A 16,906-nucleotide genomic window follows, 5' to 3' on the forward strand; every position below is an offset into this window, starting at 1 on the left:
TGCAGGAGTTCAACTGTGTTAATATTCCTGTCCCGCTTTAGTGCCCTTTGCCCAGTCTTATAGAAAAACAAAGGGTAAGTTGATTCTATATGTACCTGTGGAGTGAATGGGGATTTACAAACAAAAAAAATTGTTTTTCTCTTTGGCACTCTGCTGTTCTGGGTTTTTGAACTCTTTTTGAATAAAAATGTTTACTTTTCCTAGGGTTATTGGTAGACTGGTACTTCAGACAATGTCCAAAAGATTGTGCTGATCTATACTGTAACCAGATAAATGTTTTGGTTTATAGCCTTACTAAAATGGAGGTAACATTGTTACAGTAAGTTGTAAATCAAACAGGCATTTATATGTGTTATTTATGGTGTTCCCATCTACTTTCTTGATCTTGCCAGTTATATAACCATTGGTTCAGTTAATATGACATAAATTTGTTTTAAATCAGTGCGTGCTCTCTGCTCTGCCTGAATCCTTAGAGTAATTTTTCTTGAAAAAGAATACAATTATTTTATTGGATCCTTCAGAAAACTACACTGATCTCTGCCTAAGTATGGATTTATGTCCAGTTATCTGGACTAGAGCTTTTCTCTTAATGTAGATGGTCGTAGTTGTCTGCTGTATGAATAAATACTGAAATCTTGTTAAGCAACGCTTTTCTCCTTTCAAAAGTCATGTATGTCTTGTATGGCCCCAAGTGGGAATTAATTCTAGAAGGGAGAAGAATATCAAGTAGCTTCCCAAATTTGCAAGCCGCTTTGTATAAAATTGATCTCTAAGACTTTGTTATGGATGAATTCTGTGGAACACTTGAAAAAAATTAGGTTAAATAAAATTACTTGGTGTCCCTGTTTTACTAGTGGAGCTGTTCTTACAGAGTATCCTAGAAACTGTCACATGCCTTAAGTGTTCCTGTTCAGCATTTAATCAAGTGCTTTGTAACTTATAAAAAAACCTTCTACAAAGATACAGGAGCCCATTTATGAAGAACAGTGTTGCGAGTGGCAAGCTATTGATGCTTCAATTCACAGAGCCGAAAGATCAGCCAAATTTTAAAAGCAAAACTAAAAATGAAATAATATTTTTCTTGTGGTTTACGAACGTGACTTTAATATAAAGCAGGTGCATTGAATGCAATGTTGCAAAATGAAGACTTAAAATTTCCTTAGCACTGATGGCTTTGCAAGGCTCAGGAGACACTTAAAACTAGTCTGTGTGTAAACACACAACACCTATTACGCAACCCTTAAAACTAAGCACATCACCCGGGTATGGAAAAACATAACATACATTTAAGAAACCTACTGTAGCTGTGTATAAATAGGGCAACTTTACAAATGGTGATTGTCTGCTGGCTTTTTATTGAATCCTGACGAGAATTTATACCTTCATTTTTTTAGTTTCTAAGTGAAAGCTGAGAAGCTTTCAAACTAGTTTAGGTGTTCTGGGGACTTCTGAAGTGGCCCTGAACATATGTGTGTTCACTTGTATCGGTTCATGAATCTGAAGGGATCCTGGAACCAATGTGAATTCTTGCCAGACTTTAAACTTTCTCCCGAGAAAGCCAAGTCAGCTGTCTGTCAGCTTCTGTGCAGTTATATTTGTAGAAGCCAGTTTGTTTCTGACAAGCTGTGGCACTGTCAGCTTGCACTGAAGAGTGTTTTGTTAGGGCTTTATGCTTGCAGGAAGTGTTGCCTGGACTTTCTGTTGTGTCTCTTAATATGAACTAAGCAGAACTTTTGCTCTACATCAGTGGTATTTTGTAGGGAAAGACAACCAGCTTGTTCCTGGAGGTTTTTTTTGCTTCCTTAAGTTCCTTTAAGACATAAACCAGACATGTTAAGTAAGCTGGGAGTGGCCATGTTGCTGCTTTGGTTGATCCTAAGCTTAGGATCCCAGAGTCATTCAGATAGGAAAGGACCTCTAAAAGTGTCCAGTCTACACTGCCCAAAGCAGGGTCAGCTGTGAGATCAGACCAGCTTGAAACAACGGTGACGTAACTATAAATTATTCTGTTGCTAATATTAAGTGAACTGTATTTGGGCTATTAAAAAAATACCTGGAAATCTACTCCTTTGATAATAAAGTAATTAGAGAGATTTTCAGTGTGAAGTATTGAAACTGGTATTTCTGGCAGAGGTTCGTGTACAGAAACAATGAACAGACTTTGCCAGAAAGTTCTACAAAAGTGCCTGGGATAACTTTGCTTTATTATGTTCCTCAGCTTTCTCTGTTCTTTGTCTAATTCTGCAGGAAGGAGAGGGAGACCAGCACAGACACGGAGAAGGAATAAACAAGCTGTAAAGGGGCCTTCTGGCTTAGTTTTCCTGTCCTTGCTAATGCAGTGAGCAAGTCTGTCTGGCGAGGCCCTGCCCTGTTCACTAGGAGACTCTGTAAGGCACAGTGCTGCTGCAAGGGTTTCCTTGCCTCTCTTTTTTCAGCTGAGTTTTAAAGAGCATCTGTGAAGTTCGTTGAAATTCACTTAGTAATAATTCTAACAGTTGATTTCTCCTGTTACTTATACAGCATTATAACATTCACAGCCTTCTCAAGAGGGCTTTTTGGCAGTAAAATTTTTGTTTAACGTTTGCCCTCACTATTCTGTCTCAGTCTTGCAGCTATGACCCATTGAAAGCCAATCTCCTGGCAAATGTGATACTAAATACTATTAAGTATCTGAAGGAAGCATTTTGATGACTACAGTAGAAATTACCTGAAGGAAATTAATAAACAATTTTTTTTATGATCTTGGAGGTGTTTTTGAGTTTGGAAGGAATTGTAATATGTATGACACATTTCTATCAAGTAGAAGTTGCAGAAAGCTGCAAATGTAAATTAAGAAAAGAAGAGATACAGGAAGAAATTACATCTGTCAAGGAGCATGATTAAATGTTGACTTGAAATAATGTGATTCACTGTTTAGACAATCTTGTTATGAAAGCTCTATGTCTTGGATCAATAAAATGAATCTTGGACAGATATTAATCTGGCTCTGACCTTAGAATTACATTCAGCTACAGAACCAAGGTTATTGATGCCCATCCTAATCAGACATTTCAGACATCAGAATCTGAAAACTTAAATATTTGCTTCAGACTAAGGTAACTTTTTTTTCTTTGACCATTTGCTTCCTAATGTTTATGTACTTAAAGCTGTGATTAATATGTTCAGTTTTACTGCCTTTCTAATGGAAGTCATGAATCCAGGGTGAATGGGCTACTGACTGTTAGATTATTATTTTTTTCTCCCTCCCTACCCAGGGGAGTGGGAGTAATTTTGCTAAAACAGTGTTGTGAGAGTTAACTACATGAGACTAGGAAGTCCCCCAAACAGTTACATTGTTCATATTTTATTTCTAGAGTAGGAATTCATCACAAAAACCTAAATGGCAAGTTCATCAGTTTTTTTTCTGTGAGCAAGCGTAAGGCTCTCTAAGATACAGTTTTAATCTGTTGAGAGACAGGACTTGGAAGCTGTTGATGCCCAAGGTGCCCTGATTTTGTTCAGCTGTATCACTGACTTCATACAGGTGTGTGAGGTTCCTCTTCTTGTCTTAACAACTGTTATTCCTTGTTCCTTTGCCCAGGGGGTACTTGCAGTTCCCCTGTACAGAGGAACAGACTTTTAGTGCAGGTATCAGTTGGCCAAGGTGCCAATACCAGCCTTAATTAGCTGAGATGGACTTCAAGGCTTGCACAGGTAAGGGAGGATGGTGCTCATTCCTAGACTTGCATTAGGTGCCCCAGGCTGCATTCAGTCGTGATTACAAAGTGTTGCTCTCTTTATGAATCATCCACAATGGAGCAGGTTTCTCAAAGTGCACAGTCTGGAGTAGTGCTGAGCGTTTTCCAGAAGAAAATTTTAAAGGCGCTGAGACAGAAAGCGTGCAAATAGCCTGCTACCAGCTCAAGCAGAGGTGAAGGGTGCCTGGTCCTGTGCTTTTAACCTCCATGTCTGGTAACACTTAATCCCAAGATCTTTCTGGTTTTTTTCAAAGTATGTCACCGTTCTTCTACGAGGGGGCAGTTCATATCACCTTGTTCAGTAAATAGTGTCAGATCCTAGGATTTGACAGTTACAGATGCAGATCCCATGTAAAAGCTCTTTTCTGAGAATCACGTCTTCCACAAAAGAGCAAATGGACTTAGTGGTGAGCTAATAAAATGCTGAGTCCCAGGCATGATTCAATTTTATGAGTAAGCGCTTTTCTTGTCCTTAGCAAAATCCAACAGCAACCTTCAGCCATGCAGAAACAAAGAAAATGTCTCATAGTTCTTATGCCCATTGATTCTACTCTTTCAGTTAAGAGAAATCTAGACCAAAGGAGTACTTCTGTGCTTGCAGATGTGACTTATCTCCATGAGACAACTGTACTGTAGCAGTAGCTGCATGGAAATAAAAGGCAGGGCATCCCTGTCAGTAGAAGCCTGCTTAATTCTGGGTTGAATTAGTTTATTTATACTCCATTTAAGTTCAGACAGATTCTCACTGCCATCTGGTTCCCAGAGAACAGCTAGAACAAGCACAGTGAAGTCTGTGCTTAGATTTCATTTATCAGACTTTCATGTCTTGCTCTATCTGTGTTACCACACAATTTCGTAAGACGAGGAACTTTAGGCACACCAAAGTTGTTGGACAACAAAACCAAAAGCTAGTGATATAAAACCTCAATCAGACTAAAGAGCAAGGTATAGTCAGAGTCTGAACATAACCACCTATTGATTCTTTGCTGCTTAAAGGGATAGTGAGGATTCAGAAGAAGAACCTGAGAATACCCATGTCCTCTGCTATCTTAGAGAGTCTGGTTCTCTTGTCATTCAGGATGATTCAGACTGGGTTCTGTTTACTCCAGAATGAATCTTCGGTCTTAGGCATTGGGTCCTGCTGCAACTTTTGTCCCAAGGACAGAACCTTGGGTCTCATAGGTTTGCTTTAATTCTGCATTTATTGGAGATATGGAGGGATGTATCTCTGTTTCTGTAGAATGGTCTTCCACATAGATAGAAATGCTACCTCAATTTTGAGAGTTATCTGTTGACGTCACTTGTTTTGTACTGACAAAACAGGACAAGGGAGTGTTACACAATTTAAGATATAACTGCATGGCCTCCAGGATTTGATCTTTCAGCTTCAAATTACAGATTTACATCAGTCTGTGAATGCTCTGTGCTAGACATGTGCATTATCCAGGGATCTCCCAGCTGAACTAGTATTCTATTTAATTTCTCCTTGAAGAGGTATTGGTAATATGCTTTTTTAGCTTATAATGGATCTCTGGGCTCTGGAGAGTAACTTTTTAATCTGCTGACTTTAGAAGTTGTAATACATCATCTCATTTTGCAGTTTTCAAACAGGAGGCCATACACCTGATTAAACTGGTTTATAATATATGCTGTAAAACATAAGTGCAACTTTAACACTGTTGTGTATATGTGCTTATCATGCATATCCAGTAGTTAAAATTTGCCTTGGAAATGCCTCACCTCAGTAGCTAGGTAGGATTTTTCCCTACTGACAGGTCTAGTTTCTCTCTGTGTAGCTCCATGCATACCCAGGATCTGCTGCTCTTTAGACCTCATCCTCAAAGGTTTAATACACTGAGCAATTTTCTTTTATGTGAGGCTTGTCTGCTCTCTCTTTTATTTCTGGCCTGATTTCCTCTGACTAAAAATACTGAAAAAGTATATATCAAAATTAGAATCCAAGCCCCAAATCACAGCTACATCTGAGGCCTGTAATATTGTTGAGTATCTGCAGATTTCTAATTACAGACTCTGAACCTCATAAATAGGGAGGTTAAAAAAACAAGGTTGAACCTGATGTACGATCTTGCATATTAAATGTGTGGGGTTTAATCTCTGGATGATGAAAGATTTAGTTGTCTGTTCAGAAGAGATATGGGGATAAACATGGGTGACACAACTGAGAGAGCATTTTAAATTGCTTTTCTGTTCCTTTTGATTCTTCTGACACTTTAGTGCTAGATCTTCATTTGTTTATATTGAAGTTCCTCAGTTTTGTTAGCACTTATTTTGTCAGAGCTATATTTGAATTCTGTTTTCAGTGTCAGACACAATTACGTTGAAGCTCAGTGGTGTAAAATGTATTTTATAATCGCGGTATCAGCATCTTGAATCACTGTTCCTAGAAAATGCTCTCCTAGGATCTGGTTGATATTTTTGTAACTGTGGAGCACAATGTCGCATGTTTGCCTGTTATTAAAGGATAGACATACAGTTCAAGAATTGTGTGATTGAGAATGTGCTATTTTTAATGCAAAATTGGTTGTACTCAAGAAAGCTGCTACTCGGAAAATAGAAGATATCTTGTCTCTGGGATGGAATGCCTCTTCTGGCAGGAGCAGACTTTTGGGATCTTGAGGATTCACAGGAGCCTTTGTAATGCTGGGTGGTTGTCATTGGTTTGTCTCGTGCTGTAGTTGCAAAGGCAAGGGCAGGTATAGTTTGTAGCAAAATGAAAAACACAACTTGCATAATATAAAGAGATAAACCTTTTGACAAGATCTCGGATGTCTTCGATAAATAACAGCTGCTTTTTAAAGTAGGGTTTCGTGACTGCGTAAGTTGTTGCTTAGTCTAAATATTATTTTCAAATAGATCTGGTTATGTGCACACATTGTGATAAACTGTCTTAATTCTGTTTGCTCTCTTTGCAGGCTGCGGACTTGAGTAAACCAATAGACAAAAGGATATACAAAGGAACACAGCCTACATGCCATGACTTCAATCACTTAACAGCCACAGCAGAAAGTGTGTCTCTTCTAGTGGGCTTCTCCGCAGGCCAGGTCCAGCTTATAGACCCTATTAAAAAAGAAACTAGCAAATTATTTAATGAGGAAGTAAGTAGAAATCTTAACATTGTTGCATGCCCTGTGTCTGTGATATTGAAGTTCCTAGATTTTCAGAGTTCTGTAGCTGGCTCCATTTGCCCATGTAGCTTCTTGTTCAGTTGCAGCCTTTGTTTTTCAGCTGTTCCATCGGCTTGGAATACCTACACAAAAATGCTATTCATGAAGGCATCTTGTGGGGTTTAAGATTAAATAAGGACTTTCTGATTTGAGTAGTACTGTAACTAGTTGATGACAGCTTACTGATGGAAATAAGATCTACAAATCTAAATGTTGCCTTGTGTCCTCTGCAGTCAGTTGTTTCTGAGGCTTCTGGTTGCCAATGAAGAAAAAAAAGCATTTAAACCCCTACTTAACTAATGCATTATGGTCAAAATGTTAAATAAGTTAAAAATACCAGTTTTTATGGTCAGGACATTACAGTGGAAACTGCCTGTGTTAAGTATTCCTAAAGGCTTGTTTGGAGAAGAGTGGGATATCAAGCTGATTGCTGCATTGAAAAAGCTGAAGGGTTGTGAGGTCTTGGCCATGTGATGTTCCTGAAGGAAACTCTCCATCTGCTTTTTCTGCTGCTATGCAATAAGGAAAGATAGAAGGAGTACTATGTGGCACACTAATGCCAAGTTACAGGACCACTGGCTCTGCTTATCTTGTAGTATTGGCATTCTTAGAAGAGTAAGTGTCCAGATGCCAACAAGGAAAGAAATCTGGTAACTGGGACAACTTGTGACAGCATTTTCTGCATGAGATAACCTACAGGAATTTGTGTGGTCTGCGGGAGGTGATTTTCTTTTAAAGGGGTGGTCTTTTGCTCCTTTTGTGTTTTAATCCAGCGCTGTGGAGGGGTTTGCAGGTCTCTTGTTTGTTTTGTTTGTGGGATTTTTGTTTGTTTTTCTTTTCCTTTTAGAAATTTCAGATCTGGATCAGAACTTTGCAGATGAAGTTAAACATTGCTCAGCTTTCAAGCTGAGCAAATATACCTTTCCCATCTCAGAGAGATGTGTTGCCTTGCTTCTTCTTTGTGCAAAGTACATTGAAATATTGTTCTCAATGGGGATGTTTTATAATTAGAACTAATTTCTCCTCAGCTTTCTAAAAGTAGCTACATGTAGATCAAAAGAGGGGTGTTTTTCTTCTTACCTGGCCTTGTCCCAACTGCTCTGCCTCTCTGCTTGTGTTGAGTTGGAAACAGTGGTGGAGAATCTCTTAATGTTGCATGGAGTACTCTGTTGGTTAGAAACTTCTGTATAAGTAGTTGAAATGTTAATTTTAGCAGATTGTCCTAACACCCCTCCCCCCAGAAATACAACCTGATTTATTCTTGTGTGATAGTAGTGTAAGTATTCCAAATGGGAGCAGAAATACTTTGAACAGCTAGTTTCATATCACAGAATAGCTCCCAAACTCTTGTAGCTGAACTGTAGTTGCCTTTAGTCTGTGCTATAGCCAGGTTACTTCGCTGTGGTGGGAATATGTCCTTTGACAGGTGGAAATTTAAATGGGGTGATATATTTTCTACCAGGCTAACATAAGGATTTGCTCAGTGCTACTAAAAAACTATGCACACAGGCTGCAGTTAAATGACAAATTCTTGTTTCTTATACTGACCTTATCTGCAGTTATAACTAACTCTGATAAAACTTTTATATACTTTCAATCTGTCAGTTACAGGATTGAAGTTTGCCCTAGATGTGTTTTAAGTTCTGGCTTGTATCTAAAAGCCATTTCAGAGAAACATTAGTGAGCACTGATGTTTGATCCAGTTCATTTGCTTCAGGTGCCTGTTGTGTTTTGAATATATTTAGAGTTTAGGTAGTGTTTGAGAATAAACATTTCTTCATAAAGTGGTCTAAATGAGTGTTTACATCGTTCAACAGATCTAGCTCTAGTGCTAGAGGTAATAGAATTCACCACCTGTCCTGTTAATAATTTGGTGATTCAGGAACCCCAAGGCTCTGTTTGGACTATCACCTGTGATAGCACTTACCATGTGTGATATGTGAAATGTGAAATAACCTATTACGACACAGAAGGTTATGTTAAACATAGACTACATTAAAGCTATTGCATTTTAGCTTGTTACTTTTCCTCTTTTTTTTTTTAATTCTATTGATGTAGAAGACAGCAGGGACTTGAAAGGCTGAAGTGAGTGATACTGTGCAGCTTGTGGCTGCCTGCCTAAATCAGTCTGTATCAACAGTGGTATTCCTTCCAGCTGTGTCAAAATTAAACTACTAAAAGTTATAACTTCAGAGTTTTTATCTTCCTGCTGAATTTAAAGCTCTGCTGATTGAGAAGGGGATGAGTTGTAGTCACTTGCTGCACATCAACCTAAAGTCTCTCTGCATCTTGTCTCCTTGAGCTGATCTTTTCTCATTGCAAATTGCAGTTGTCTGTTTTTTCACAGCCTCCTTGCAGTAAAGATCAGGTTTGCAGGTCTTCTGTGCAGTATTTAGGATCATGTAGCCCAACATGATTATGGATGTCAAATGCCATTTCTGGTATAAAAGTTGAGCCACTGCTCTCACAAGTAGAGGTTGTATGTCAGATTGAGCTGCTTTAGTAGAGGAGAGCAAGAAACTTTGCTTTTGCTGCCATATTAGCAATGAGAAGACTATTGCCTTTAGCAAGCCAGAGAGCTGATGTTCCCTGTCTATGTTCTCCTAATGTGTGCAGGTGCATAGCTGTCTAATTTCTGATATCATTAGTGAGACCTGAATGATATATCAGTGAACACTTGAAAAACTGTTTAAAATATCACAACAGAATCGCAGAATATATTACTTTAAAGCTGCCACATTTGAAGGAAATTTGCCAGATTTAGTTACATCTCTCAGCTCTCAAATGCAGCATGGCAAATTTAACCAATGAGGAACTACAGGAGAAAGACTCGCTGGTTTTACACTGACGCTTGGCAGCAGGAAAAGTATAATCTAAAATGGCCAGGTGCTGCTTTCCAGTGACAATTACAGGCCCAGAAATGTAACAGTCAATGTAGGATCCATTAGTTTGGGTTTTTTCTGTATGAAAAACAGTAAGTTTTTTTGGGGAATCTTTTTTCTTCTTTGTTTGTAAGGCTTTTGTTCTGGTATCCCTTAGGCTCTTTGTATCATTCTTGCCTTTTGTGTAGCTCAGCTCTTCTTTCAGCTTACAACCAGTATGCCAAGTACAAATCTTGAACATGCTTGTAAAGAATTACTTGTCTGCAAGTTGCAGCTGAGTGGTGCCATGGTCAAATTGGTAAGTTTTAGAAATCCACCAGAACAGCAGTAGCAAACTCAAGGAGTCAAACTTTACCTCTCAGTTCTTAGAGCATTGAAGACATCATGACCAGGAGCATTTGTTTGATGTTTGTTCATTCTTTTGCAATGATGGACTCTATAAAAATGTTTTGCTTTAAAAGAAACTGTTTAATCAGGTCGTAACAGTATTGGCAGGTCCTTGGCTCTTGAAAGAAAAGTAATTGGAGGGTGGGGATTCCAAGGTGAAGAGTATGTGGTACCTTCTGAATTTACCAAACCACACGCATTTACCTACTGACTTTCCAACCACAGGATAACAAGGTCACTGTGTGTGTAGCCTTTGCTCCCCGAGTCAGTAAAAGCTGCTGGAGGCTCCTAAAGCCTCTATTTCAGAGGTTGGACTTTTTTTGTGATTTCAGATAAAAACAGAGCCTGAATTTACTGTTGTTGATTTGTAACCTGTTTGCTCTGTAACACAGATGAGTAACTGCCTTTTTCCTTTTTAGCTTGTTCGGTGTTTTCTTGTTTCATTTTCATGTTCTTCAACCTACACGGGGAAAAGTAAACCTAAGAGCACTACCCTCAGATTCATAGCAACAGATTGGCTTGATTGAAGTATGATCTTTGTGGAATGTGACTGGACCATAATAACAACCTTTGAAAGTACTTTGTCTGAAAATAATTTCCTCTTTACTGCCTGATAAGTTTTTGCAAATACAGTAACATAGTTCCTGTCTAGAAAGTTGAGTTCACTTTAAGTAATTGTTCCTCATCCCCCCAAGAGTTCAGATTTACAGTTAATCATGAAAACTTTAATTTTCAGACTTTCTGATGTGTATCTTCTTTGTTTTTCACAGAGACTAATAGACAAGTCCAGAGTAACCTGTGTAAAATGGGTACCGGGTTCGGAAAGCCTTTTCCTAGTAGCTCATTCCAGTGGCAATATGTACTTGTATAACGTGGAGCACACTTGTGGTACCACAGCCCCGCACTACCAGCTACTTAAACAAGGAGAGAGTTTTGCAGTGCACACTTGCAAGAGTAAATCCACAAGAAACCCTCTGCTTAAATGGACAGTAGGTGAGGGTGCCCTGAATGAATTTGCCTTTTCCCCTGATGGGAAGTTCTTGGCGTGCGTGAGCCAGGATGGTTTTCTTCGCGTGTTTAACTTTGATTCGGTGGAATTGCATGGTACAATGAAAAGCTACTTTGGAGGACTGCTGTGTGTGTGTTGGAGTCCCGATGGGAAGTACATAGTGACAGGCGGAGAGGATGACTTGGTGACAGTTTGGTCTTTCGTGGACTGTCGAGTCATAGCGAGAGGCCACGGACACAAATCGTGGGTCAGTGTCGTTGCGTTCGATCCATATACCACTAGTGTAGAAGAGAGTGACCCGATGGAATTTAGCGGAAGTGATGAGGATTTCCAAGACCTCCATTTTGGCAGAGATCGAGCCAATAGCACGCAATCTAGATTATCCAAAAGGAACTCTACAGACAGTCGTCCAGTAAGTGTTACATATAGATTTGGTTCAGTAGGCCAGGACACACAGCTCTGTTTGTGGGATCTTACAGAAGATATCCTCTTCCCCCACCAACCTCTCTCAAGAGCAAGGACACATACAAATGTCATGAATGCCACAAGTCCACCTGCAGGAAGTGGTGGAACTAACCCGGGAAGTAATGGAAACAGTATCACAACACCTGGAAACTCTGTACCCCCTCCTCTTCCACGATCAAACAGCCTTCCACACTCTGCAGTCTCAAATGCTGGCAGTAAAAGCAGTGTCATGGATGGTGCCATTGCTTCTGGCGTTAGTAAATTTGCAACCTTATCGCTACACGATCGGAAGGAAAGACACCATGAAAAAGATCACAAGAGAAACCATAGCATGGGACATATATCTAGCAAGAGCAGTGACAAACTGAACCTAGTTACTAAAACCAAAACGGACCCAGCTAAAACTTTGGGAACACCTCTCTGTCCCCGAATGGAAGATGTTCCCTTGTTAGAGCCTCTTATCTGTAAAAAGATAGCACATGAAAGACTGACTGTGTTAATTTTTCTTGAAGACTGTATAGTCACTGCTTGTCAGGAGGGATTTATTTGCACATGGGCAAGGCCTGGTAAAGTGGTAAGTTTTAATCCTTAATGCTGCATCAAAGAACTAGAACTCTGAATAGATAGTTTTCTTGAAATATAAATGAATGTTGAATATAAAATTTCTTTATGCTTAATGTAAAAAAAAATATCCTCAGAGCCATACTTTTGGATACTGCATGCCATATTTCTGAATGATTTGAAGTGTCTTGGATACAATTATTAAGTATAGTTGCCTTCCAGCAGAAGAAATAAATACTGTGCATCTAAACTATTGATCAGTGTTCTTATACTTAAGCATAACCACAATATGGTGAAAGCTGTTTATGTAAAAATTGAAGTAAAACCTGTCAAACACTAAAATAATTATAATCCTTCTAACTTTTTCTACAAAATACAGCATTCCCAATGAGAGTAGCTTACAAAAAGCTGCTGCTTTTAAGTCTAATGAGAAATGTGAGCCTCTGAAAAAATTAAAGCCAAAGTGTTTTATTCCTCCATACTTTTCTCTGGTGGCCTGCCATTAATGTGAAACCACTTCTTATTCAAACATCAGGCATTTTATGCACAGATTTGTGAGCCCTGTACTGACTGTAGCTTATGCTCTTGAAATTGTGAATCAGTATTATCAAGAAACTCTAATTTTAGCCAGGTATTGATTTATGTATTTAAGTTAGATAAAATCCTGCAAGCTTTCTCTGAGTAGTTTCAGTGTTCTGTTCCTGTCAGGTTTTAGGCAATTCAATCATCGACAAGCTCGTGCTTTTGATGGCACCTGTTCCATCAATTGAACCTACATTAAAATCTATTACTAGTTCTAACTCTTGTTGTTAATGCACTTGAACACCTATAAAACTTTATTTTTCCTTCTGTCCAATGTATAGCAAGCTAAATTTTTAATGAAGCTAAATGTGGTGATTCTTTTGTTAAAAAGTACTTTGTGCTACAGTAGCTCTGTCTGCCAGCAACAGTTCAAAGGAATACAGCTACGAAAACATTACCAGAGTTGGTCTGGCAAAAACGACCATTATTTTGGTGAAAATTTCTGAAAGGGGATGTAGATTATCACCTGAAGTAAAAGAGATTATCTGGTAATACCTGAATATTGCCATGTTGGGCAACCTAAATGAAAATCTGTTGTTCTTTAGGTTTTAACCACTGGGTTCATAAATCTGACTTTTGAAGTGGAGGTACTGTATATATTTAGATACCACATCTTCATTGCTATAAACTTCCAAGTAAAACTCAATTTTTCTTAGAACTGTTTGTATAATGTAGGTTTCTTTGAGATGTTATCAAATTTGTCACAACATAGGTGTATGCACAGAGAGCTATGTCTGCTCTGCATCTTAATGCATATTTAAAGGTTGAATCTAAAACTAAAAATTGTAAACCCTTCTCTGGGGAGAAGGGAGGAGGGTGTTACCTAAAAGTATTTTTTTGTCTCAGAACTAGAGATCCAGCATTAATGAAGGGGAAAAAAAAAAGAGCACCCCCTCAAAATACTAAACTGTTTAAAATGTTTGTCCTAAATGAAAATACTAAAGCAGTTATACTTTTGTGACTCAGTGCACTTCACATCTTATGAATTAACTTTAGATGCTTACAGCAGTGCCTCAGATTGCTATTGTGAGCTATATTTTCTTTTGGTTCTAAAACTCCTTTGCATACTACTAAACACTACATTGTTACATTTATTTTCAGTGGCTGAGGTGGGTTTTGTTAGACTGAGTATAACTTAAATATTTTTGTGTATTGACTTTGATTTGGAATATGACATTTCAAATATTTCAGAGATAAAGTATGCAGTACCAAAAATCAGGATTTATGTATTGGCCAATATGGAAAACTTTAATTACAGGTAAGTAATTTTCATGCTGAAGTTATCACTTTCAAAAGTAATATATTGCACACTGATGTAAATGCCATATTGTTTAGGATGTATTTACTTAGAAATTTTCAAATTAATTTGTTTTTCTGATTTCACTTGCATTTCTAGTGAGCTCACTCTGCTGGTAAAAACTAAATTTTGATGGCATGTTTACAGGGCTTTGATAAGAAAATACTTGTGCCAGAAGGACGTTATGAGCATCCTTTTTGTTTATAGGAAAGCACTTAATTTTATTTAATGAGAATTGTCAAAGTATAAAACACTCATGGTGATGTCTTTCTTACTGGGTTATATACCATCATTTCTGTTTCACCAGCTGCTTTATCCTAGACTGTCCCATTACTCTGGGGTTTAAAGTTGCTATTTCTAGTCTTCCTTTGAAATGTGGGTCCCCAAATGATCTTAAAACTCCGTCACTTTTTTGTCTGCCAACTCTATAGAGAGAAAGCCTCTGAATCTTGCTGCTGTTTCCATCACTGCCTTCAAAAGGCCTTCAATAAATTGATGCCACTGCCAGCCTAAAGAAAGAATTGGATGGAAAAGTGAAGGAGGCTTGCGGTGTCTAATGTAATTCCCATTGAGCCTACCTTTCCCTCTCATTTCCAATATCCATCAAAAGACATGTTGGATAATTGGACAGTGTATGACAAGTTCTGTTTATTTTTCTGGTTGGGCTGGCGCTGCCCTGAGTGGAAAATAAATCCAGAAGTGTCTCTTCAGCCATGATCCTTATGATAGTTAATAGGCTGTACAGTGCTGACAGTGTCCTGGCAGGTTGTTTATAAACTTTCCAAATTACTGCTTCTGTGTGTCCAAAATCATACCTTGAGCTTCCTCACAGGATGTACCATTCTTGCACTGCACTTCCAGAACTGCTGTGTGAAATCCCAGTCAGTGAGGTGAAGTGAATGGCAAAATTCAATTAGAAGCAAGTTGGATGAGGCTCAGGGTTCACTAGTTTGAATTTTTTAATCTTATTTTTTGTTAGCCTGTTTCTGTAGAATAAGGTTCAGGTGGTGAGAAAAATAGGTTGCCTTAACAAGAGTATGAACTTTTCTTCTCAGCGTGGTGACAATGAGCTGTCATCTCTCACCCCTGCCTTTCCCAGGCCCTGATAGGAAACCTAAATGGGATTACAGAACTCCTGGATTAATCTGAAAACATAGCAAAAGTATTTTAAAGGAACCAAGGTAAACTTTATGTGCTCTCTTTATAGCTACTTCAAACTGAATTACAGGATCTACAGAAGCAATTAAAAAACCCCAACGAAACTCCCAAAAAACCAAAGTGGTACCTGGATATGCAAAACAGCTTTTTTCTGAACTTAGTGGTCAGAGGCACTTCCTGTGTGATTCCTGTGTTTGACTTTAGAATTGACTATTCACCGTCTTTGCAGCGACTCCATTTTACGTGAATGAAAGTTGCTGATGAGTTTCCTGTGTGAGAAAGCTCGAGGTGAGATTGGCCAGAAGCACCCCCAGGTGAAATGGCAGTGTATAACCTAGCAAGAGAAACATGCTACCACTTTGTAAAACAAATGCACATGGAATTTATTTATTTGACTTATTGTACAGGAAAACTTAGACTTAAATTATAACATCCTTGAATTTTCTAGTTAACTACAATTGTAGTACAGTATCATGTTTTAGTATGACTTCTGTTTTAGTGAAAGTACTTAAACATTCATGTACTATATTTGAGTGAGATGAGCAGCTATACATACTAATTCTTCCTCAATGGAAAGGAGCATTTCATCATTACAATTGAAGTTCAATTGCTGGTATTTAAGTACTATCAAATAGATTTCTTTCAACGTGATACGGTATCTGTATAAACTTCAGGGATGATTATAGTAAAACTGAAACACAGCTATACGACATCAGGTTACCATGCTAAAATTTGAAGCGTTCTGTAATGTGCATAATAGCAAAGTTGCACATGGCCTACCCCCATTATCAGGGTGAATTAAAGCCTAGTACACTGGTGTGATATTTATAGCAAGGTATGTGTGTGTGTGTGAGTGAGGAGGTGTGAATAGTGGCTCCAGTAAAGCCAGGAGAGATCATAACCCTGTAAAGGCTTTATGATTAGGATGTCTGGACTAGGAAATAACATGACTTTTACTAAACACTTTCTAGAAAACCCATGTTCTGAATTATCACCTCTTGAAATTTGAGTATGTACTTGGAATGACTGTATATGTCTGCCCCTTTAACAACATAAAGCTACTAAATTAATATTTAAAATGCTGGCCTGCTTATGTTACAATAATAAAATTTGTGTCAGTTAATTTACTGTCAATTTACATGTAAAGATTAAACTATTTTTTCTGCATTTTATGATTCTGTATACTGGAGTTTGTTAAAGATTGACATGTTAGGTGATACTGTACAAAATTGTATTGACTACCTTTAGTGAAAATCAAAAGTAAAATTCATATGTATTTCCTTTTTACACTTCCATCTAATTTCTTGACAACTTGAATAAATTTCATAGAGCCTTTCTAACATGAACTATTGTTAATTTAACTGTTGCAATAATTAAGCTTTAAGAAGTATTGTTGGTATATTTATAATTTTAAGAAGATCATGTTTGTTTCATACTGCTTATTTTTAGCTGTTCTATTGTCACTGTTACAGCTGAAGAACTTTACTAAATACTTGACATTACAAAATAACTTGCTGGGGTTGTCCTCTGTATACTGATGTTAAATAAAAATGTGTGATTGAACTGTAAATGTAGATAACTTTCAATAGTCCTTTCCACATTTGAGTTTTAATTTATCTTGCAATCCTTAGGTGGTCTGATGC

At 38.0% G+C, this 16,906-nt stretch overlaps 1 protein-coding gene across 8 annotated transcripts in view; it reads left to right on the plus strand.

Annotated features, from left to right (window-relative positions):
• WDR20 (WD repeat domain 20) overlaps nt 1-16,906 on the plus strand; it is a 45,726-nt gene that overhangs the window by 21,466 nt on the left and 7,354 nt on the right. For 2 of the 8 annotated variants that reach the window (XR_003532657.1, XR_003532659.1), the window contains exons 2-4: nt 6,671-6,853; nt 10,962-12,239; nt 14,000-14,066. Coding sequence is in view for 5 of the 8 variants with exons in the window: in XM_027673998.1 (XP_027529799.1) it covers nt 6,671-6,853; nt 10,962-12,239; nt 15,493-15,510 (1,479 nt within the window). In the remaining 3 variants the exon portion in view is untranslated. Of the gene's footprint in view, nt 1-6,670; nt 6,854-10,961; nt 12,240-13,999; nt 14,067-15,492; nt 16,834-16,906 lie in introns of those variants that run through there. The other 6 variants (XM_027673998.1, XM_027673999.1, XM_027673997.1 and 3 more) reach the window with 4 other exon arrangements.

Source organism: Neopelma chrysocephalum, unplaced genomic scaffold (assembly GCF_003984885.1).
Source record: "Neopelma chrysocephalum unplaced genomic scaffold, ASM398488v2 Primary Assembly neopelma1_24, whole genome shotgun sequence".
In the NCBI taxonomy this organism is placed as follows: Eukaryota; Metazoa; Chordata; class Aves; order Passeriformes; family Pipridae; genus Neopelma; species Neopelma chrysocephalum.